The sequence below is a fragment of the Triturus cristatus genome, chromosome 4_1 (assembly GCF_964204655.1).
Source record: "Triturus cristatus chromosome 4_1, aTriCri1.1, whole genome shotgun sequence".
NCBI lineage: Eukaryota > Metazoa > Chordata > Amphibia > Caudata > Salamandridae > Triturus > Triturus cristatus.
Window position 1 is genome coordinate 886,171,388 of NC_140585.1, and position 23,863 is coordinate 886,195,250.

At 45.5% G+C, this 23,863-nt stretch overlaps 1 protein-coding gene across 1 annotated transcript in view; it reads left to right on the plus strand.

Annotated features, from left to right (window-relative positions):
- Window positions 1-23,863, plus strand: part of UBE2H (ubiquitin conjugating enzyme E2 H) — a 310,921-nt gene that overhangs the window by 119,346 nt on the left and 167,712 nt on the right. The window contains exon 4 of the mRNA XM_085653629.1: window positions 8,067-8,106. Within this exon, the coding sequence (XP_085509755.1) occupies window positions 8,067-8,106 (40 nt within the window). The remainder of the gene's footprint in view (window positions 1-8,066; window positions 8,107-23,863) is intronic.

Consider the following 23,863-nt stretch of genomic DNA (forward strand, 5'->3'; position numbering starts at 1 on the left):
AAAAGAGGTATGAGATGAATCCGAGGGGTAGCATAGGGAAGAGTTTAGAAAGGGTTATTTTGGAGATCATAATAGTCGTATGGAATGAAAGAGTGGGGTAGAGGATATGTTGAGAGAGGCATAGGGTGAGAAATAGGGTGGTGCATTACATATGCTGAATTAAAAGAAAAGTAAGAAATATATAGATCCGTGAGTACATGGAAGGCATATAGATGCATAAAGGAAGTAAGTATATCTAGATTAAAGATGCATTAAATAAACTCCAGTTTTCAATTGGTGTTGTACTTAAAATGAATTTTATTTATATATATATATATATATATATATATATATATATATATATATATGTATTCCAATGGCCCAAAGCTTTATGAGGAAGCACTCGACAGCAAATGAAAAACCAAAAGGTTTATTTTCACCAAGAAACCAGCATTTGCATTCCAGTTAGCATTCATAGCGCCTGACGCGTTTCAAGGCTCCTGCCTTTCTTCAGAGGCGACTTACAAGATGTGAATGTTTCCAGAGAGCTTTTTATTCACAGCTGCATGTAGTTTGTTAATTGCTTTGCTCAGTGCGTTTTTTCTTTTCAGTGCATGCTGGAATGGGTAGTTCAGTGCAATGTTAATCACGTCCTTTGTAGGTTCTGTTTAACCATTCACGCTTTTAAAATCCATTATTTTCTTTGGTGGGACCCAGAGTACAGAGCTGGTTAAAATAAACTCACTTGCTGTGCTGCAACAGGTATGGAAATAGTTTCCGCCAACAGCCTCTCTCATTTCGTGATGGTGCATCCCTCCACGACAGGGCTGCCGTGTGATTTATGTATTCCAATGGCCCAAAGCTTTATGAGGAAGCACTCGACAGCAAATGAAAAACCAAAAGGTTTATTTTCACCAAGAAACCAGCATTTGCATTCCAGTTAGCATTCATAGCGCCTGACGCGTTTCAAGGAGTTTATTTTAACCAGCTCTGTACTCTGGGTCCCACTAAAGAAAATAATGGATTTTAAAAGCGTGAATGGTTAAACAGAACCTACAAAGGACGTGATTAACATTGCACTGAACTACTCATTCCAGCATGCACTGAAAAGAAAAACGCACTGAGCAAAGCAATTAACAAACTACATGCAGCTGTGAATAAAAAGCTCTCTGGAAACATTCACATCTTGTAAGTCGCCTCTGAAGAAAGGCAGGAGCCTTGAAACGCGTCAGGCGCTATGAATGCTAACTGGAATGCAAATGCTGGTTTCTTGGTGAAAATAAACCTTTTGGTTTTTCATTTGCTGTCGAGTGCTTCCTCATAAAGCTTTGGGCCATTGGAATACATCGGGATTTGCGCACAGGAGAACATCGGGATTCAAAGCGGTGGGGTGAAGGGCCCAAGACAAGCGCTACCCCGCTCACTTTCACACCGAAGCCTTTACGAACTAGGCGGCCATTGGGATACGGGAGCAGACACTGCCCACTGGGGCAAGTACTTACATTGGTGGCTGCTCTGCCTGACCTGGACTCCTGGGTTCGGCTCTTCCTGGTGGCATGACGTCAACACTGCATCAACCAATCGTAATGATGCAGGTAGCTTAAAGAGAGGGCGGGAGAACCGAGAATTGTTTGGCAGCATTTGAAAAAGCTATCACAGCGAAACGCGTCATGCGAAGCCAATTGGTGATTAAAAGCAGTTTGAACTGAAGTCCTGCGTGTGCTCTGCTTCCTTGTCAAGGGGGAGTTTTGGTGGATATATATATATATATATATATATATATATATATATATATATATATATATATATATATAGCCATTCAACAGTGAAGAAATTGTAGATAGTTATGATAAGATTTAGTTATTTATGAAGTCGGTTATATACATGTTAAAAACCTAGAATAGTGTAACTACCAGTAATGTGTAAATTTGTTTTGCAGAACTAATGAATATCTAAATGTTTTAAACAGAATTATTCTTCACGTTTATAAAAAGCAATACACATACATATGTACATATCTATAGTACAAATAAATGCGAATATACAGAGGGATATGTTGTATATTTCTGTTTGCGTATGGTGCTTATGTGGGGAGGAGGCAATTCTTGAGTAGTTTTCTGAAGATAGGGTGGTTATCTGTGGATCTTATGTTGGGCGGGTTAATAGTTCCATAGTTTGGCTGCTTGAACAGAGAAGGATGTGCCACCCATGTTTTTTTTCTTGTATCTTGGGATTTTGAGGCGAGGTGCCACTCTAGAGCAGATGTTCCTTTGTTGAATGCGTTTGGTGATTTTATTCCTGATGAATCCTGTTCCATGTAACACTTTGTGGGTGATATAAAGCAGCTTGAATATGAATCATCTGGCAAACGGTAACCAATGCAGGGCTTTCAAGGCAGGGCAGATGTGCTCTTGCAGTTTTATATGTAAGAGTAGTCTGGCAGCCGACCTCTGAATCCATTGTAGTCTTTTCAAGGTCGTTAAAGGTGATCCGTGGTAGAGGCTATTGACGTAGTTGTGTTTGGACAGAACAAGCTATAAAAGTGCAAAAAAAGTGCCCAGTTAAGAAGGGTCAAACACTGCCAGAGAGTGAAGCTTGTTTGGAGCTGTTTAATGTGGTATACGCATGAAAGGTTACACACAAGGGTTTGAATTTAATGAGAAGTCTGGTTCTGGTAAGGTGCCTGTAGCCAAACTGTCAGGCAATTTTGCACCAGAGACAGCCGTGTGGTGTGGCCCGTCTGTGGTACTGCATGCAGGTGGACTGGACTGCATGTAAAAATGTAGGATGTGACCAATCAGTAGGTTGGTTCCCTAGATTTTAGGTGTTTTACAGTAAATGCAATGTCTTTTTAGAGGTTTTTGTTGCTCAAGAGGGGTCGGGAAGAAAGGTAAAACAAACTACAGCGGGAGGGGGTTCGGGAAGAAAGGTAACACTAACTACGGCGGGAGTGGCTGGTAACAAAGGCAACCTGGACGGACGGCGCTCTGAGATGGCAGCAGAGCTCAGAAGGCCGACAGGAAAGTTGCAAAACAAGGCAAAAGAAAAGTAGTGCCATGCAAACAAAACATATGGTCCATATCTAAAGTATCCATGTAGCAGGGCCAGTCTGCAGGGTAGGAACAAAACAGCCACAAGGCGAGACAAATGTACTTTGTTCACAAACGAAACCTATGGAATTTGTAAAGGAAGACCAAGCAATCAATGAAAAGCGGTGGGTGTGTTTAAACACTCGGAGGGATTACAGCATACGTTGCAGAGCTGTGCTTGTGCGCTGCCTCTAGGCTCGACTTAAAAATGGGCTACCTCAATTCGGCTATTTTCTAGATTCCCTCCCCCAGAGGAATCCACAAACCCTGGGTACCTTTAGAATCCCCATGATGATGGGTTGGGGGGGGGGGGCTGAAAGGGTGCAAATTTGGCATAGATAGCTTATCCGTACAGGGTGACTCGCATACAAGCAATAGGAAGCACAACTAAATAGAATATTAACAGATCACTTTGTTTCCAGCAAACCAGAATTGCAGATGCTTAAAGGGTACCCATATTCTAGAAGCCCTTCAGGGCCACCTAAGTGGAGAGGAGGCACTGCACAGATGCACTTTAAATAACATCATATTAATTTCCCTGTGCTTTGAAAACCAACTAACAAGTCAATAAACAAAAAATAGTGAGCGGGATGTGATCTCCGGGGCTGAGGTTAGACTCTGAATTGTTAAGACAATTATTTGTATAGCTCCTCAAAACTGAGAATGCTTGTTTGGTTCTGTGGGTAGGTTTTGCAGTGAAATAGAAGTCTCAGGAATTTTCCTTGAGTTTTATGCAATAGTAGAAGTCGTGCAGGCAAAAGTTTGCATCAACTGAACCCAGTACTTTGAAACGTTTGGTACTGTGTTACAGTGTCACGGCTGTAATTCCATCTCTGGGGTTTGGTGATCAGAAACCACTCGGTTTGTGTCTCATGATTTGTGACCGCGCATTCTCACATCCTCCCTTGCAATTGAAACACAGCACTGCCGTTTAGGTGCCGCTTTTCATTCTTTTAAGTCTGCTTCCTGCATTGGATCCCCTGTTTGAAGTACTTGTATTTGACCTCAATGATAGTACTCTTTGTGGCTGGTCGTGTAATAGTTACTGACTATTCAAACATGAGTGCATTTTGGTTTTAGGACGATCCACGGTCATTGTCGAAGCTGGTAGCCTTCTACTCTTCAGTCATGTGTTTTTTCCTGTTCGTCACTCTGGCACGATGGCCTCTTATAAGGATAGTGTCTGGCGATGCTTGGGACAAAACTCCGTTCTACATTAATCGAACTCTAGTGCTTAGTCATAAAATTCAAATAATGGAGATAACTGCTTCATTGAGTTTGACTTTCTTCACAATAATTTGTGAAATACCACAGACCATGTCAGAATGAAACATTAATGACACTCTTCTGCACCCTAATTGTCAGACTGCTTCATGGCATTTGACCTTCAGCAGTCTTAGTTGGCCTTGGACCGTATTTTGACACACAAACGATTTGTGTTTATTTTACACTGAAATCATCTTTACAAGAAAGTTTGCCCACAGATTGATGACAAAGTATTACACAGTTTGAAATGGGTGGGGGAAATTCCAAAACTAAGATGGTAGGAACAAGCTACCTGAGATGTCTGCACAAAGACAATGTATAGCTATGCATATCATACACCAATATTTAGCTTGACCCATAGAGACTGGTTAGTGCCTATCTACAAAGCATTGGTAGCGTTGAAGCTAACTTTACTCAGGAACTTGTTTACATAAAGGTCCACGGTCCACAAGTCCCAGCATAGGCATACAGTTTTACCTAGTGGTGGGCACAGACAGTGCTTGGACCCAAACCCTGAATTCCCCAAGCAGCTCATGCCATCAGTGGAATTTGTACTGGAAAAGTCGAGCTGATGGTTTTATAGAGGTCTCTTTAGGGAAGAGGAGTTATCATTTATTTTTTTATTTTTTTTTTAAAGTAAAAAGGACAATGGGCTGGGAAGTTGAGCCAGGACAGTTGATTTAAGGGTGCTAAGACCGAATTGAATTCTTGAACATTGGTAATTCTGGGTATATAAAGGTGTCTTGACCGTTTTTTATTTTGTATCTATGCTGTATGTGTTTAAGCAAGGGTATTTTATCAGATGATTCGAAACTGGCCTATTTCAACAATTACTATGGATGAAGTGTGTGCGCCCATGAACTGAGCCTCATGAGAATACCCCTGGATCAGTGTTTTTATATGGTAGTTGAGCCCCATTCATGGTTGATCTATTTTTATATTTGCTAAAGTGAAGAGGTTCATGAGGTCTTTAGGTTTCAGGTTAGTGGCAGTGTGCTGCAGTATTAGGGATCTGGCACTGGGCTTGAGCTCTGAAATCCTAGGAGTCTGAATGTTAGTATTGCCAGTCACTTTAGCATGCATAGCTGATATTAAAGATATTTGAACTTTCTTTTGCACATAGAGACAAACCTACATTATGTCAAGGGCCCTTGGGCAGGGCAGCGGTTTCCTTTTTTTTCTTTCCAAGAGATTTAGGATTCATTCGGAATTGTAATTGCATTTATATAGCACTTACTACCCCTGATGAGACGTTGAAGTGCTTTCAGCCAGGCAGCATGCTCTTGGGAACCCAAGTTTAGTGGTTAATCCAGGGTCATTGGTTATAGGGATTACTCTTGTACGCTCAAGCAAATTAGTCCATGCATTCACTCCAGTTTTTCTGCATTAGATTAAATTAATAGGTATTAGGCATGATCCTTAGTGGGGGCAGAGGAGCAATGTTGGGTTATACAGATGTTTTCTGGCTTTAATAGATGCGCTACAGGAGATTAGGTATTGTTAAGTTGCAGGGCCATACCTTTCAAGGAAGTAGTTTGGAATGTTTTGTGGGCAGTTTGAAAAAATGCATTAATAAAGATAAAGGCAGACATGCAAGTGATTCAGAAGATAGTGTTCAGAGAGAGGAGGCATACAGAAGATGGAAGGAGAGGAATATTTCAAAGAAAAACAGAAAGGCGATAATCGGAAGTTTTGAGTTATGGTCAGTTTTCATGTTAGATTTTAGAAATATGAAGAACACTTATTGAGAGAGCGTGCAGTTTGAGGATGCAAGACTTTAGAAAGAAGCAGCATTAAGCATTATCTACAGGTGAATATAGTGCTATATTACACTTTTGACAGGCATCCGGGTCTTGTGTGCACTTAAGTGTCCCATGAAAGACAAAACCTAACGATGCTGTCTTTATTCATAAATGTTTTAGTGGTGAAATGCTTCAGAAAGTAGTATTCAACTATCCACTGTTCTGTCTCAAGGCATACAGTCTACCCACAACACAACTAGAGTGCCATTAGACCCCTGTTTCAGCAAAGAGCGAATTGGGTCATGGGTCGGAAGCGTTAAGTAATGACAGGGCACACATAAAGAGACCTCTTGAGAGCTTAAGGCTGCGCTCAAATGAAGCAGTAACATCTAGAACATAGAAATGTGAGAAAAAAATAGATGTAAAACTAATACAAACAATAAAATGAGATTCTGTGCATGCTTGAGCAGAAGTGTTCTGATCATCTTAAACTATGGCTCATGGTATAAATTAGAAGACAAAGTGGGACCCATTTTGGATACCTCTGCATAAGACGTAGGGCAAAAAGAGCTTCCCTTACAGTGGAAGTGTTTCCCTGCATTCCAGTAGCTGGAGGGTGGAGATCCACAAGCAGGGGAGAAGGGAATAGTCACAGGTCTTCCTTTAGAACATCAATGAAAGCTTTGTTAGCAAAGGTCTGCTGGTTAGACTTCCTAGAGAACTGCTCTTTTGTAGATCAGAGGGTGAGGGGTGCGCTGCAGATTATGGTGTGCAAGATGAATGGGACACGTTGGTTGAGGTCTTCCTTGCTCATAACTTGCATTTGTGCTGATAACATGTTCTACTTTTGAAAATAATTTTTATCCTGTTTTTTTTTTTTTTTTAATTTATTTCTTGCTAGATGTAAGCTTATTTTTTAAACCTACCGTTCACTGCATTAAAGTAGATGTTGTACTGAAAAATACAAACGCGACTACATCTGCACATACTTCCTTTTTATACTAGTTGCAAAACTACTGAAGGACCATACTACAATAAAATTATTCACGGCAACAGCAATCATTTGTTTTATCAGTCCTACTAGTGTCTCTAAAAAATGCACACTACCTTGACCTTTTAGCTGCGGGCTATTTGTTTCCAAATTAGAAATTGGAATGACGGCTACGGCAGTTCTTTAAATGTCTAAGACCGCATGAAATCATTTGCCACACCATCAAGTTTGTGGCACGAGAGTCATTCAACAAGCTTATTTCAACACTAAAGAGACTCGCCTCTTTAATTTTTCCCTCACTTCTGTGTCTCATCAGGTCTAGCAGACTCATTTTCATCACTGTAGAGCCATTTGAGAAACCTATAATTATTTACTAAAACTAGGGAGTATAATGGTTTTTTTCTTTCGCGTCTCACTCTTGCTTCTCTGTACTTGCCTCAGTATTCTAATAGCATATCATCTTCTCGATAGGAGTTTACATTTCCTACAGTTTACTAGTTTGGGCTATTTTCTGGTGTCACAAATTCATTAGTGAGGAATAAACGAAATAAGAAACTATCCTCGTGCAGCTATTGGTTCCTTCTTGACAAACATTATGAATGCTGCTTTCTTTCTAATAGGAAAAATAAATTTCCAAAATACAAACTCTTGGCAACTTTGGTTAACGGAGTGAACCAGTCTTATGTACTGTGTGTATTTTCTGTTTGCTGTTAGTTGAGATGACGTGTGACTAATCCCTATTCTGTTCCATAAACTGCCACGTATCGAATATATAACGTTATTACTGAAAAGGAGTCGTGGATTTGGGCCCTACTACCAGAAGGCTGTATGCACTTTTCAGCTTTACTGTTTGCACTTTACTGACTTGTTTTCCTGAGCCCTTGTTGAGTACGTCTCTTACAGCAGGCTTTTGTTTAGCAAACAGAGTACTGTTGAATTGTTAATAACTGCATGTTTTAATCTTTTTTCCAGAAGACTAATCCTTGTGTATCATTACAGGATTCATGAACAAAATTTTCCACCCGAACATCGATGAAGCGTAAGTAAATATTTCTCAAACACCTTTTTATGACCCATCATTTTCAAATGTAAATTGTTCTTTAGGTGTAACTTCCATCGTAAGAAGGCTCATGGCCTTTTCAACTGCAGCACTGATGACAACATGTTCGTGCTCCACTAATATCCAAAAACACACTGTGGGCGAGCAGGCGGCAGAGGTCCTGATGCTTAGTTTTTTTTCTTTTTGAAGGCTGACAAAGTAGGATAGGTTATTGTGATGCAGTTGCTATTAATGATGAGGGTACGAGGGATCTGTGGAGTAGGGGAGCGAGGCCAAGAAGGCAAATCTCATTAGCAATAGAGGGTAGGCTTTCTGACACCAGTTGAGGGGCTTGTAGTTAACCTATGGCTGCTTTTAGAGAGGGAGACACTGGTATTGTCGGATTTCTTTTTTTGTGTGCAGAGTATCAAGCGTGAGTTATTGTTCAACTGATGGAACCTTGCAAGTGAGAGTCAGACCTCTTAAAATGTGGTTGTGATTGATAATGGGGACACACGAGAGCAACTAAGTCATACTTTGAGAAGGAATTTTCAGGGAAAAGGCAGCATTTTGGAAATTAACTTGTTTATTAGAAAACGTGCAAGCTGGGGATTTGTTTAGTTTAAACGGCCACTCTTACTGAAGACAGTATGTTTGGTTCTTTCAGTAAATCCTGATCAGAGCAATAAAGCAGAGACTCTGTTCACTAACTATTTAGTTTGTTTTGCCCTCATTTTCGTGTGCCAAGTTTGCAGCTTTTATGTTAGCTTTGAATAGATGTTTTGTTATTATATAAACTGCCTATCGGAAAAGAAGTATTTCTAATGAAACAAGAGATGGAGCTGGAGAGGCAGGCATGTTCATCAAGGCCTCTGGGTTATTTGTGGAGGCAAAGTGCTTTACAGACTCCCAAGGCATTACAGTGCATTGGCAGATAGTATCCCCAGATTACCTCCAAGTATGGCCTGCTTTTTATTTAAGCGGACATCCGGTTGGTGCTACTCAAGTGAGTACTGAGGATGAATGTGTTTTGGTTGGGAAGCATTAGTACTTGAACTCTATGCAGAGGGTGGCAATTGCAAATAAACTTTCACCTATTGGTTAGTTATTTTTTTCAGTAAGGCATAGAAACTTATCCTTGAAATAACCAATGTTCCATTTCCCTGTTGCCAGATTTCTTTGTAAAGGTAAAATGTTTGCCATATTAGTGAATTGCAGAAATGGCTATGTATGTTTAGCTCTTTGCATAGCCAGCCAACCTATACCTACCAGCCAACCTTACAGATGTACCTTAGAGTACTGAACATTTTCTTGAACTTATCGGTGTGACTTAGGTTGAAGTGGAATTCAAGGAAGCCTTTTTTGGTAGCATTTACAAAGGGTGTTTTTGCACTGTAACTTTGGTGTGCATTGGTTCTATCTATTTCAGTACAACATATCCTTATGGAATCGGTTGTTAATGGGGGTTTTGTGAAATTATTATTGAAGGACTCTGCTTTCAGACCTAAATTTCAAATTAGGCTAATCTATTTTGAAATGCCATTTGCAACAAAATCGGTGTAAGGAAGATGAATAATTTAAATGCATTCAAGTCTTATTCCATGTCGTTAGTGCACAAGTAAGCATTTGAAACAGCTATGGCTATCGGGGATATTTTCCTAGGGTCCATTGCATTATATCTAGGCCTTAGTTTGATCCTAGTCCGAGACTTTACTTTTTTAGGTCTTGCCTAGGCAGCGCTTGCGCTGTCTCCTCGAGACATGCTGTATTCAGGATGTGGGCATAAAGCGCCACCTACTTTCCACCCATCTTTTGAATTGGCTCAAGTCCCTGTCCTTTGTAAATGGTGACTTTTCATTGGTCATTAGGCTTAGTAGTCCCTCCCTAGTACCGCCTTGTCTCTAATTGTAACCTCCCATGAGGAAACCTCCTGTTACATATGTTACACCCTAGGTTTTAATTACAGCCTCAAGGCAGTATTTTCTTAAAAGCCTGCAGACCGGACCCTCACTTGGTCCTAAACAAGGTTGGCAGTGGTTACTTTACTTGCTAGCACATCTCACATTTATATTAGACTATCTATAAATTTCCCTTTATCAGCTCCACATAGAGTACAACCTAATCCAGAATTATTATGATGATTATTTTGTCACATTTCAAGGCTACTAATTGTATATATGGACATAGCTATTTGAATGTACTCGTGGTACTGTCTTGCATGCAATGAACTACGGGTAGGGTGGACTTACAATATCTTCTGCAGGGTGCAGTACCATATGTGACAAAGTTTGTTGCTCACGAGGGACCTCTAGGAGCAGCTTGCGGTACTGCACCTGGACAAGCAGTGCTGGTGCCCTTCTCACTAGGGCCCTCTAGGAGCAGCTTGCGGTACTACAAGAAGAAAAGCAGTGCTGGTGCCTTGCTCACTAGGGACCTCCAGGAGCCGCTTGCGGTACTGCATACAAATGTCCCATCATCAGCTTCACATAGAGTACAATCTAATCCGGAATTAATATAATAATTCTTTTCACATTTCAAAGCTTCTAATTGTATATAAGGACACATCTATTTGAATGTACTCGTGGTACTGTCTTGCATGCAATGAACTACGGGTAGGGTGGATTTACCATATCTTCTGCAGGGTGCATTTCCATTTGTGACCAACAGTTTATGATGCTCACTAGAGACCTCAAGGAGCAGCTTTCGGTATTGCACCTAGACAAGCAGTGCCGGTGCCTTGCTCACTAGGGATCTCTAGGAGCAGCTAGCGGTACTGCACTGAGACATACAATGCTGGCTCGTTGCTCACTACACAAGCATTTGCAATGCACTAGGTCTCCCATTACAGAAAGTATGAGCTATTGGCGTTGCATTATAATGTGCAAAGCCAGTACCTCAAACTATCAGTAATGCGAGACCTCTTGCATTGCAAATGCTTGTTCTACTTCTGTTAAAGGACACTCACCCCAGCAGTCCAGTGTACTGTAGCTCACAGGTTACAGTAACCTTGTTATTGTGGAGCCACGCGTGAAGCGTCTCTTTAGGTCATTGGAGAAACAAACCTAGTTCAACGCACACTGTTATCTTACTGTGTCCTGGATTGAATCTGTATCTTCTGTTTAGAAGATGTACCGGGGGATGAGTAATCCTTTAGGATGATCTTCATAGTGGGGCATTCCGTTGTTTTTGGAAGGCCATTCGATATGCATGAGAGGGGAGCAATAGTGGCATACTTTTCCAGAAGAAGGCAGCTTTATGGTAGGAGCTGCTTCCAAGAAGGGCACATGGAAGCAGGGTAGCTCAGAGGAGCTGAAAGTACACAAGGTGGGCATTAGCGTGAAACAAGCTATGGAAATGGAGGGGGACTGTTGCCAAGACTGGCCAGTGAATTATGCAAAAGGGAGTTGGCCTTAATCTTTTGTAGTTTCTAGCTACAGATAGCTTTAGTGGTATGCCAGATCTCATGTCTGCAAAACTCTGAACATAACATACACACAGAGAGGGACTTCAGGTTGGCTCCATCAGTGTCACATTTTGGGACAGCACAATGGTGATTTGCAGATGTTTAAGTTTGTGTTGTCGATTTTCAATTGGCAGCAAGGTAAATAAGAGTCGTCACCCCCTCCCCGCCCCCCACCAAAAAGATATGCATCTCTGTGAATTGGCTGACACATCAAACAAATGGCATAACCCAACCACCACCTTGCATGAGTGCGCATGGCAGTGATGATGGAGCATTCAGCATGTCCTCTGCTGCTGACACATCGTGCTTTAGGTCTTCCTTGCTGCTTGGCTGTTGATGACCTATTCTGTGCAGCCTTTGATGTTGCTATTGGATTGCTGCTGCATTTAGCACGACATGCACATTGACTGAGGCTGTAACTGGATAGCAAAAGCCATGGTCTCTGGAGACCTATTTGGTCAGGTTGTGCCAATTTTAGAGAATAAACACCCCATCACCACAGTCTAGCTATTTTCCACAACCTGCACATCCCAACTCTCACGTAGGTGTCAGTGGCATGGCTTAGCAGGCTGCATACTGAAACACAAAGTAGATTCAAGCAGTTCATGTGGTTTGCATGTTGGAATAGTTTATTTGTTAAAGCAGCTTGCCGACTCCACATTTTTGCAGTATGTTCTTCTGTAGTTCACCTGGTGAAGACGCTCCTTCCATGTAGTGTTGTTGGATGTTGCAAGTTCTGTTTCTGCAAAGAGTAGGTTTTGGATTTGAGGTGATTTGTGATACCTTCCCGAGACCCTCCATGCACAAGGGCACAAACTTCACTTTAGATTTTATTTTTTTGCAATACGGTTCGGCCATATCTTTGAGAGATCCTGATCTATCCCACTACAGAAGTTGAGAACAAGGAGATTTTAAACATGCAGACACTGGAAAAATATCTTCACGTGCGAGATCTTGTGACTGCCAACTGCTTTACCACTACCTCGTATGACCATTGACCACTTTAAAGCCAATTTAGATCCAGAAACACAGGTCGGGTTGGATAAGAATAACTTGTATGGGGAAGGTACAGAGACCGTCATTTAAATTTTGCTCCAACTGCAATAGTAAGTTGATGTCGGATTGCATTGTGCTGTAAAATCTGTCTGCTGAGGGACTATGACCAGCCTTTTCAGTTTGTAATGCTCTTCGGTACAAAAAGAACATGAGGCCCTCAAGGAATTGATGGTGGGTGCATTATAGGATGCAGCTGCAAGGCACTCCCGAGCCACCCTCCAGACTGGACATTGGGTAGGACCTCCAGTATTCCAGGTATTTACAGGGAGCTGGGTCCAGAATGTGTCCTCTGACACTGGAGACCAAGGTCTTTGACAATCCACAAAAGGTCAAAGCCCATGCCTAGGATTTCACAACCACCACGCGCAAATCTTCCATCTGGCCCAAGAAAAGGAATCTCACCAAAAGAGCCATGCCTTTAAACTCCTAACCATCACCAATGTAGCAGTTTGCCTCACCCACTGTTCCGGCGACACCTCAAGCCTGACAGACCTGTTTGGCGCCAGACACTTCTCAAGCTCTAAGCCCCCGCAGAGCTACTGAACCTTGGCACCAGTTGTCCACTCAGCTTGTTTATTAACAGATATGAACTCCAAATATACCCTCAAAGGTGGCATTGAGCTCTAATTCAAGTAACTTCATCTCGCTTAAGACCAAGTGGCTCAAATGATGTACAGGTAAGGAGGATTTATATTGACCCAGTCTCTGACCACATGCTTGCACGGTCTCTAACCAATTAGTCCCATGCCAAAAAATACAGTACCCAGCACCACCCGAGCAAAGTCACTTGTAGCTTCACCATCTGTAGCTGGCTAGGCCAGGGCCCCATTTAAGAACAACCAAACCTATAAGACGGCCCAGTGCCTACTGATGATTGGGACAACCTTTGGCACGATTATAACTGGGGCCCTTCAGATGACCCATCTTTGGAGCCATGTCCTATAAAGCTCTCCCCACCCGACACCACAACTGCATATCATGTGGTCTGCCAGAGTGTAGCAGACCATCATTAAGTTACACTCCATGTGAGAAAGATTTCCTCATGGAGACTCCGTCAAAACCGGACTGGATCTGAAAAATCTTAAGCAGTAACCCTGTGCGCCAGTAGGTTGTGTCTGTTTCCTCAGCATCTACACTGTCCACGTTGGAAGTGATGTTGTGGTGCCATCAGAAGCACCAACCTGGCACACTGACAACAGTTCCTTGCTTTCCGCACCAACAGAGCAGATCAGGAGAGCTACCTGGACCACTTTTTGGTCCACTTTTTCAACTTTGTCAACTTTCTATTTTGAGCTTGCTCCTTGCGTACTTGGGACGTGTCCTTTGCTAAACCCTCTGGTTTCAAACCTTGTGGGAATTGTCATAGTCCGATGTCTGTGTTGGATCCCCATCTGGTTTGTCACTTGTTCCTGGGGTCGGGATATGACCACATGGTTTGCACCGAGTGTAAGCCCATGCACCTGAAGGCAAATTTGCGAGCAGGCGCTAAAGCACCTGGCAGCGCAGCAGAAGAAGGCTCTGTGTCTTTCCTGATCTCCTCTCAATCGGCTCACTCGAGGCCAGTCCTGGAGCCGTTCCCATGGTTGGTAGTCTTCGAGATCCAAGATCTTGTCAAAGGCTGGTAAATTCAAGAAGTCGAAGCGTTTTGCGGCTTCTCCCCATCTGACCTAATGCTTCTAGGCCCTGCTCCCACACTCCACCTGTGGAACTGGTGTCAGGACCTGACCTGTGCTACCTAGAGTTTCTCAGTGCTGTCAATGCCTGTCCAGTATTGGGAATTTTACGATACCATGCATGCTCTCTTCGGGTCCATGAATCTCTCTGGTGCACCTTCGGGCCTCACTGAGCCAATGGCACTCCTGTCTGGCTTACCGCTGGCAGGTTCGCCCTCAACGCAAACTGGGCACTCCGAATCCATTTCTGCATCTGCCTCCCAGGGTATCGCCACCTTCCCTGGCTCTGTTCTGTCGGGTTAAGCAGTACTGCTTGACCACAAGCCCATCAGCATTTCTGACGCTGACCTGGTGCCACTTGATGCCAAGCCTGGCACCATCCCATCCCAGTCACCTGGACTTTCTTCTGCTTGACTTACCTTATGGCCCCACTGGGTGATAAGGAGGTGTATCGTCTTTTGGAAGAGGACCCTGCTGATGACAAACTGGTACAAGTAGCGCAGTGATGCCAGTGGCTTTGACACCTCACCAGAAACTGGCATGTTGTCCCTTCCAGCCAGACTTTGGAGGAAGGGGTCCTGCACCACAGTGATGTGCAGGGCTTCGGAGGTCCTTGACCTCAGTTCCTGCCTTTGAGGAAAAATCTATTGGCAGAACGGCAGATGCCTCAAAACCAGTGCTGCTCTTAATGATGCCCTCACAGACGCTCTTCTGGGGCCTAGGGTAAACCCTCCATAGAGCCACCTGTGCACCGCATGATTGCCCAACAGCATGGTCCTGCCTTTCCCAGCACCCTCCCTGGAGAGACAGGTGGCCCAGGCCTCCCCCGGCCAAAATCAACCCAAGCGCATTCCCTGCCACACCACCAGATAGGGAATCCAAGAGGCTGGATGCCTAAGCACTAGCGAAGAAACAACCACCCGAAAGGCTGCATGCCCATTCTGCTACTGCTAGCCCGAGTTGAGGGTGAGCAGGTGTAGTACCAGTCCTTTTTTTGGCAGCCGCGTGGGCTTCTCTGCACACTTTTACCAAACACTACTGTCTTGACAGCCAGGGCATTTTGCCCTTTTGATCCTCCAGGACCTTTTGTTCTAGACAGTTTGCAGTGCCATCTCAGTGAGGTATTACTAGGGTAACTATTCTAAGGTGAGGAATCTGGATAGAACTCTCTATTAGATTAACAAGTTACTTACCTTTAATAACTACCTTATGTGGTAGAGATTCTAACCAGAGATTCTTCACTGACCCTCTCATCCTCCCTGCTTTGCGAACTGAGCTCTTCTTCCGATTACCTGCTCCCCCTCCCGCGCACCAAAGATCCAGCTAGATTCTTCAGTTATTACCACTGCCACATTGGATTTAATGTGGCTCGTTGTTTTGGCATGGAAATAGTCCTGAAAGAAACAGCTGTCAGCGTGCTGGGGTGGGGCTTATGAAGGCACTGCAATGTCACTTACGATGCGGACAGCGTGAATGCGGTGCCAATAGAACTCACCTACCGCTGTGCAGAGGTGCTGCTGAAGTTTTTCTGGATCCAGTCTGCTCCCTGGGGATATTCCGAGGTGAGGAATCTGCGGTTGGATAGCCTCTACCAGATGAGGTGTTACCAAAGGTAAGTAACTTGTTCTTTCGGTAACGTCACAGGAGATATTGTAAGAAAGTGGCTCTGTATATACTGCACCAAGGTAAGGTACAGTGTGTACAGAGTCCAACAGTCCCCAGAGGTTTGGCAGAGGTTAAAGAAATAACCTTACTCTCTAAAGTGGTAGCTTGGTCGAGCAGTAAGGCAGTATCAGAGGACCGTGTAAAGCATTTGTTGTACACACTCAGTCAGCAAATGGTCTCACACACTCCAAGAACTGAACTCTAGGCCAATGGTTTTGTATGTAAAAATATATAGTTTTATTTCAGAACCACAAGTAGGTATCAAAATACTTTCTCGGAATGAAATGCTCTAGTTAAATACTTTCAATAAGCAATAGACTTTTAAATGCAATAGTTATAGTTGTTGCAATAGGCAACACAAGTTAAACACAATTATAACATTGAGCTCAGTGGGAATCTTTAAGTAAATGCAATATCAATTACTTTGCATTGGTTTTTCTTACTCAGGGCTGGATCCTGGATTCAGCCCTGGTGCATCTCCTGTAAACAGTTTGTTACACAGGCGATTTTTAAGGAATATTTGTTTCGAAAATCGACACTTAAAAGAATTTCTGGCAAAAACCAGGCAATGTTATCCTATGGAGGAAAGTTTGGTTATCAGAAAATCACAGTTGTAATTACTTTTCAGGGTCAGTGCTGGGCCCCAAGAGCCAGCACTGGGATCTCTCCTGGTAACAGGTGAGTAATTTCGTTTTCGTTGATCGGGTGATTTTTAGTGAATATTTCAAAGTTTCAAAACTCGACACTTAGAAGAATTTCCAAGTGGAAAGCAGTCCATGTTACCCTATGGAGAAAATGAAGTTTATTGGCTTTCATGTAAGTACTCGACTGGCAGAGTTAAGGTTCTGGGGGTAAGACTCTGGGGGGGGGGGGGGGTCCCCCAGGGTCAGGTAGGTACAGTTGTTACGCCCTCAGCGGCACAGGGGCAGCCGGGTGCAAAGAGAGTAGGCCTAATGTTCGCCTATGGCGGGTAGGGGGCCTTTGGTTGGTGGCTGCTAGCAGGCAGGCCACGTGGCCGTGGGAGCTGGGCTCCTGGTCACTTACACAGGGCAAGTGGGGAAGTAGGATTGAACAGATGCTGCACTTCCAGGGGCACTCAGGCGGCTGGGTGCAGGGTGCTTTTGAGCCGTCGGGCGCTCAATGGATTTCAATGGGAAAGCTGGGTGACGAACAAAGGCTGCAAGCTTGGGGATGAAGCTTCTTCAGGTGCGACCACCACTTCGAGAGGTAAGTGGGGAAGCTGTAGGTTAGGTAGGCACCCTTGGAGTTGGGCACAGGAGGCCGCAGGGCGCCGGGTGCAGGGGTGTCTTTTGGTGTCTGGAAACCCTACCCTCTGCTGGTCACGGTTGGAGGGGTCACTGGTATTGAGGCTGCAGGCGTCATCAGGAGGGTCCTTGGGTGCTGGATTCTAGGTCACAGTCGCCGGGGGGGGACGTCCTCGTGGTCTTTGTTCACTCAGGCACAGGCCGGGCTCGGTGGGTGAAGAGTGTGCTGGATTTGCGGTTCCTGGCCGGCACCAGGGGTTGTTGCTGTTTGAGCAGAACCACTGCTTGTGGGAGTCCCAGTCTTTGGATGAGCAAGGCAGTCAGGTCCTCTGGGGTTTTCGAGGTTGCTGACCAGAGGAGACGCCGGGATTTAGCAGGAGCAGGTTTGAGGGTCGACAGGCCTGTAGGGCTGGGGCAAAGTCAGTTGGTGTTGTCCTCTTGTTAGCAGCTGCACGGCAGGTCTTCTTTCTTCTTGTTCTTGTTTCGGAATCGGGATCTGAGGAAGGAAGGTTCAGGGTGCCCCTAAATACTAAATTTAGGGGCATTACAGGTAGGTAAAGGGCAGGGTACAATGGGTCCCTTCCTTGGGGTGGGTACACCCCCTGTCCTGCCACTCTCCAGTTGGCAGGAGCCTAGTCCTGATTGGGTAGAGCTGCCAATCCTCAAGATGGCGAGAGCCTGGAGTTGTGCTTCACCTCGCCTCCCCCACCTGAGGGGTGGGGTTGGCAGAGGCTGGCACACCCCCTTTCCTCACTTGGGATTTCCCGCCAGAGTGGGGGCCAGAACCGGTGCTGATCAGTTGCGGAGTACAGCAAGTGGTCTGGGGAGGCTCACAAAGGCGGCATGCCTTTTGAAGCTTCCACTGCCCATCCTGGGGAGGAGGCTTAGCACCTCGCCCCAGGATGTGCATTGCTGCAGGCCCCCGAGAGCGGATGGCTCTCTACCCAGGGGGCCAACAACCGGTCTGCTGGGTGGCAGCCTAGGTAGCCTCTGTCAGGACATGGGTTAGTTTCAGGGGGCAACTCTAAGTTGCCCTCTGTCGTGCATTTTACATTAAATCCCACACTGGCATCAGTGTGGGTTTAATGTGCTGAGAAGCTTGATACCAAACTTCTCAGTCTTCAGTGTAGCCATTATGGTGCTGTGAAGTTCGTAATGACAACCTCCCAGCACCATATACTCTTAATGGCAGCACTGCACTTACAGTGCCCACAAATGGACCTGGGTACTGTAGGGGTACAGGGCTCATGCACCTGTATCCACGCTACTTGCATATTGCACCCAGCTAGAGGGGTGACTGAGGTATGCCAGGGCAGTGTTTGTGGGCATGGCACACAGGGATGTGTGCCATGTAGACTGTTTTGTTATGCACCAAGACACTCAGCCTGCAAAGGCAGTGTGAGGGTGTCTGGGTACAGGGCCTCTATGGGTGGCACTATAAGTGCTGCAGCCCTTAGGGGCCTTCTCTGGTCACAGTGCCCTGGGTAACTAGGGTACCATTTACCAGGGGCTGACATGTGCCCATAGATGCCAATTGGGTTTTGGTTTCAATACAGTTTTAGGGAAGGAACACAGGCCCTGGGCACCCGATTGGCAGGTGCCCAGGGCACACTCAGTCAAAGTACATCAGCAATTCAGCAAAAAGTGGGGACATACCATGCAACAAAGATGGCACTTTCTCACAGATATGCCTCTACTCAAAGAAGAAGAGTAAGAAAAGTGATGCTCTGGGTTAGCAGATGGCATTGAAAGTTCCTATGCAGTGGCACATCACTAACTCCATCTGCCTTCTATCCAAATATGGCACAAGCCAATGGAAGGAAATGGAGGTGCTCATCAAACGTGTTTCAGAGGTGTATAGCAATTGAGGCAAAGACTTTATTTAAGAGTGTAAAAACAATTCTAAATGCCTAAAGGGTGCACATTTAATATGACCTACGTGGTCTTATTTGAAACAACCGTCCTTCATTGCAGTCTGTGTTTGGCTAAGAGTGTGTCTTCCGCCTGATGTCAAATAGCACCTCATCGGCCTGCCCTCAGATAGGGAACTTCTGTTCGGCCTACAAGTGGGTTCCATGCTGGGAAAGATCAAGGAAAACACAAACCGCAAAGACCATGGGGTGCTACATAACCAGTGCCAGATGTTCAGGTTTCGCTGGCAGCAAATGTGGTCAGCAATGTAAATTATAGGCACTGCCCAAATATGGCTGTACCAGCCACAGCAGTCCTTTCTTGCGCAAATACTCCAGAGATGGATTTTGCGTTGGTAGCAACAGAAAGGCCAGAGGCTTTTCTCAGCCTCAAAGCAGTGACCTTCTCCCACATTCCCTTTGGCCACTTAACAGTTGTCAGGGATGCATCAGGTTTTGTCTTCTTCATTGGGAGAATATAATCTTAGACAAGTGGATGCTCTCCATCTCCCATGGCTACTTCCTCGAATTCTACACCACCAAATATTTCATCGTACTAGCACAGCGTCAGCCAAGACTACTGTTGGCTGCTGCAAAGGGAAGTGCAGGCTTTGCTCCAAAAGGTAGCTATCCAGCTTGTCTCAAACGAAGGAATCGATCTATTTCCTGTACTTTCTCATCCTCAAAGATGTGGCATTGCAACTGATACTTAATCTAAGAACACTAAGTTGATATCACATCCAAGCACTTGAAATGAACTGCACTCCATGATTTCCTTCTACTGCTCAGCTTTGGGGAATTCATGGCGACCCTCTGTCTCAAGGACACTTACTTTTATGTACCCACTTACCCAGCTCACCGCATGTACCTAGGGTTTGCAGTAAGTGGAGGTTGTTGTCAGTTCGAAGTTCTGCCAACTGGGGTTATCACAGCCGCAAGTTTTTTTTCAAAATGCCTGGCAGTAGTGGCATAGCCTTTTTGCAGCGAACATTAATTGATCAGGAATATTTGTGTTCGAGGCATATGAGCTGCAGATTATACACTGTGCATAGATCGCCATCTGGTGTTGGGCCAGGATGTTTGCAGTTTGTTTTTCTTCTTGGACAGTGTTTGGAAGTCACGAGTTCGGTGACTCCTCCTTCGGTCCGTACTGCGCGTGGGCTTCGGCTCCATCCTCAATTGTGTTTTCCGCCATCGGGCTCGGATGCAATACTTCGTGCTCCGGCTTCGAACCTTTCCAGTTCGACCTTCGACGAAAAATTCTCGTTCATCGAGATTCTTCAGACAAAATCATCTTCTTTATCTCTCTCTTCGGCACTTCTTCAATTCCAGGCGGCGGCCTTCGGGCCCATCTCGACTCCGGTCTCGGCCGATGGAAAGGACTCCCTTTAAGAAGTGCCCTAAATGTGGGTCTAAATTTCCCGACACCGATTTACATCAGGTGTGCAACCTCTGCCTCTCTCCCGAACACGAGGCCCGAGACTGTCCCGCCTGCAAGTCTTTTCGATCAAAAAAGACTATTCGGGATCGAAGAGCTAGACTCACCATGGCGCACTCCTCGACCTCAGCTCCACCTGACATCTTCGGAGAAGACATCGAAGCTTCGGGACAGCAGCACACCGAACAGGAAGACGACCTCGTCCGCGCTTCCGAGGCCGACGACTCCGACATGGAGATCACACCGGCGCAGAGAGTCGTGAGTACTCTACCCCCTCCCACTCCCGCGCCCACACCGAAAGAGGCTCCGGTTACACCTTCGCCTCTGGGCCTAGGCAAAACCAAACATACCGCTTCCATCACCCCACCTTCGGGCCCGGTGAAGAAGCATCATAAGCCTTCCGGCGGCTCTGGCTCGAGCCAGCCTACTAGCGGTGCCGAAATCACCCTTCGGCACCGAAGAAAATCACACCAAGCTCCGTTCCGAAGCCATCGGTGTCAAAACCTGGCCTCTCGGTGCCGACCAAACATAAATCCCTCGGCGCCGAAACTCCCGTGCCGAAACCTGCCACCGAACAAAAAATCGGAGGTCCCGAAAAAGCATGGCACAGATAAACCAAAGAAGCTGTCGGCCCCGAAAACATCGGCGCCAACAGATCAATCGGTGCCGGAGGAACTATTCATGCCAGATCCTCTACAAAAGACTTTAACAAAGGATCCAAAGACTGGACATTTGACTTTGTCTTCAAAGAAAAGACAGTTAGACAAACCAGCTCCTCCTCCACCGCCAAAACGGAAAGACTCTGCCATATCCCCTTCCAGAGTACCTTCCCCACCTCCACCACCTCCTCCACCCTCCATCTCCGCCCCCTCCACCTTCTCCACCCTTGCCTCATCGCTCTCCAACCCCGTCTTCAGACCCTGATGACCAAGGGGATCCATACTATGATCCAACAGATGCCCCACAAGACCCACCCCTCTGGGAACACCAGACCCATGGGAGGATTATCATAATCCAGATGTCCCAGATGTACCTCAGGATGATCTTTATCCATCCAGGCCATCTCCACGAGAGGACTCCTTGGGGTTCCACCACTGGTTACAACGGGCGGCACATTATCATGGGGTGGAGTTACACACTGACCCAGTTGAGGAAGACTTCCTACTTGATACCTTTGACATCGCAGATAAATCTACTGCCATACTACCCATGCTTAAAGGGGTGACCAAACATGTGGCAGAGGTTTTCAAAGACCCAGTCAGGGCTAGGGTATTAAACCCCAGAATAGAGAAAAAATATAAGGCCGCCCCCACAGATCCTGCCTATATTAAAGGACCTGCACCCTTAGACTCATTAGTGGTATCCACAGCTAGGAAGCGGTCCAATTCTCAGTCATCGGGTGAAGCTCCACAACCCGATAAGGAGTCCAAGCTCCTAGACGCGTCAGGCAAACGCACTGCCTCGCAAGTTGCCAATATGTGGCGTATCGCCAACACGCAAGCGCTGTTGGCAAGGTACGACAGAGCGCACTATGATGAGCTGAAGACTATCATGCAACATCTCCCAGAAAAATATAAAAATAGGGCTCATGAACTGATACAAGAGGGAAAGACCATTACCAACACCTCTATTAAATGTGCACTTGACGCAGCAGACACAGCTTCCAGGGCTATAAACACCAGTGTTCTGCTTCGCCGCCATGCCTGGCTCAGAATCTTGGGTTTTAAGCCAGAGGTACAGGCATCTATACTAAACCTCCCTTTTGACCAGCAACACTTATTTGGCCCAAAAGTAGACGAAGCCCTGGAAAAAATTAAAAAAGATACGGCTAAGTCTATGGGGGCATTACAGTCCCACCCTCCTAGACGCTCTTTTCGCCGCTCCTCCTTTCGAGGCACTGGCAGGGGCTACTCTGCCGATAACGCCTCCACATCCTACAAGTCCCCTCCTCAGACTACCTTCACAAAGGCCTATCAAAGAGGTGGATATAGAGGAAACCATAATAAGGGCAGGGGCAAAACCAACACCGCCCTTTCTGCCACACCGCCCACACAATGACTTTCCCCCGCTCCCCCAGACCATTCCACTCCAGTCGGGGGCAGACTACAAAACTTATTTCAAACCTAGGAGACCATAACATCAGACAAATAGGTGACCCAAATTATTCGGTCAGGGTACTGTCTCGAAATAACATCCAGCCCCCCAAATATTCCACCCAGGCACCGTACAATGTCGCAAGAACATACCACATTGCTCAAACAAGAGGTAATCTCCCTCCTGCAAAAACAGGCTATAGAGCAGGTCCCCATCAATCAACAAAATGTAGGGGTCTACTCTCTGTACTTTCCGATACCAAAAAGAGACGAGACTCTACGACCCATTCTAGACCTCCGGCTTCTAAATACATACATACATTCAGACCATTTTCACATGGTAACTCTCAAACAAGTTCTCCCACTCCCCTGCCAAAACGATCTTCTCACCACACTGGACTTGAAAGACGCATACTTTCATATTCCAATACACCCTTCTCACAGAAAGTACCTCAGATTTGTAGTGGACGGCCAACATTATCAGTTCAAGGTTCTCCCCTTCGGGGTCACAACCGCACCAAGAGTGTTCACCAAATGCCTAGCAGTAGTGGCGGCACACCTCAGAAGACAACACATTCACGTCTTCCCTTACTTGGACGACTGGCTAATAAAAGCCACGTCCTACAACCAGTGTGTGCAACATACAAACACTACCATCCAACTACTTCACCAGCTAGGTTTCACGGTGAACCACCAAAAGTCCCAGCTGATACCGTCTCACACAAAGCAATACCTCGGTGCCACTATAGACACCTCAAAAGCTATAGCCTATCCCAATCCAGCCAGAATCGCAAGCATACAAGCCTTGCGCCAAAGATTCATTCCTCGGCACTCTCTCCCAGCAAGAGTGTTTATGAAGCTAATAGGGATGATGGCATCTTGCATTTTCATAGTGCCTCATGCAAGACTCCACATGCGTCCACTCCAAGAGTGCCTAGCACACCAGTGGAACCAGGCCCAGGGGCAACTGACGGATCTGGTGTTGGTGGACGGTCGCACCCATCGCTCTCTGCAGTGGTGGAACACCACAAATCTTTCCAAAGGGCGACCGTTCCTGGACCCGGTTCCTCAGGTAATTCTAACAACGGACGCATCGCTCTCCGGTTGGGGAGCGCATCTATTACACCTCACAGTGCAAGGTATATGGACGCCACAACAAAAGTTACTCCACATAAACCATTTGGAGTTATTGGC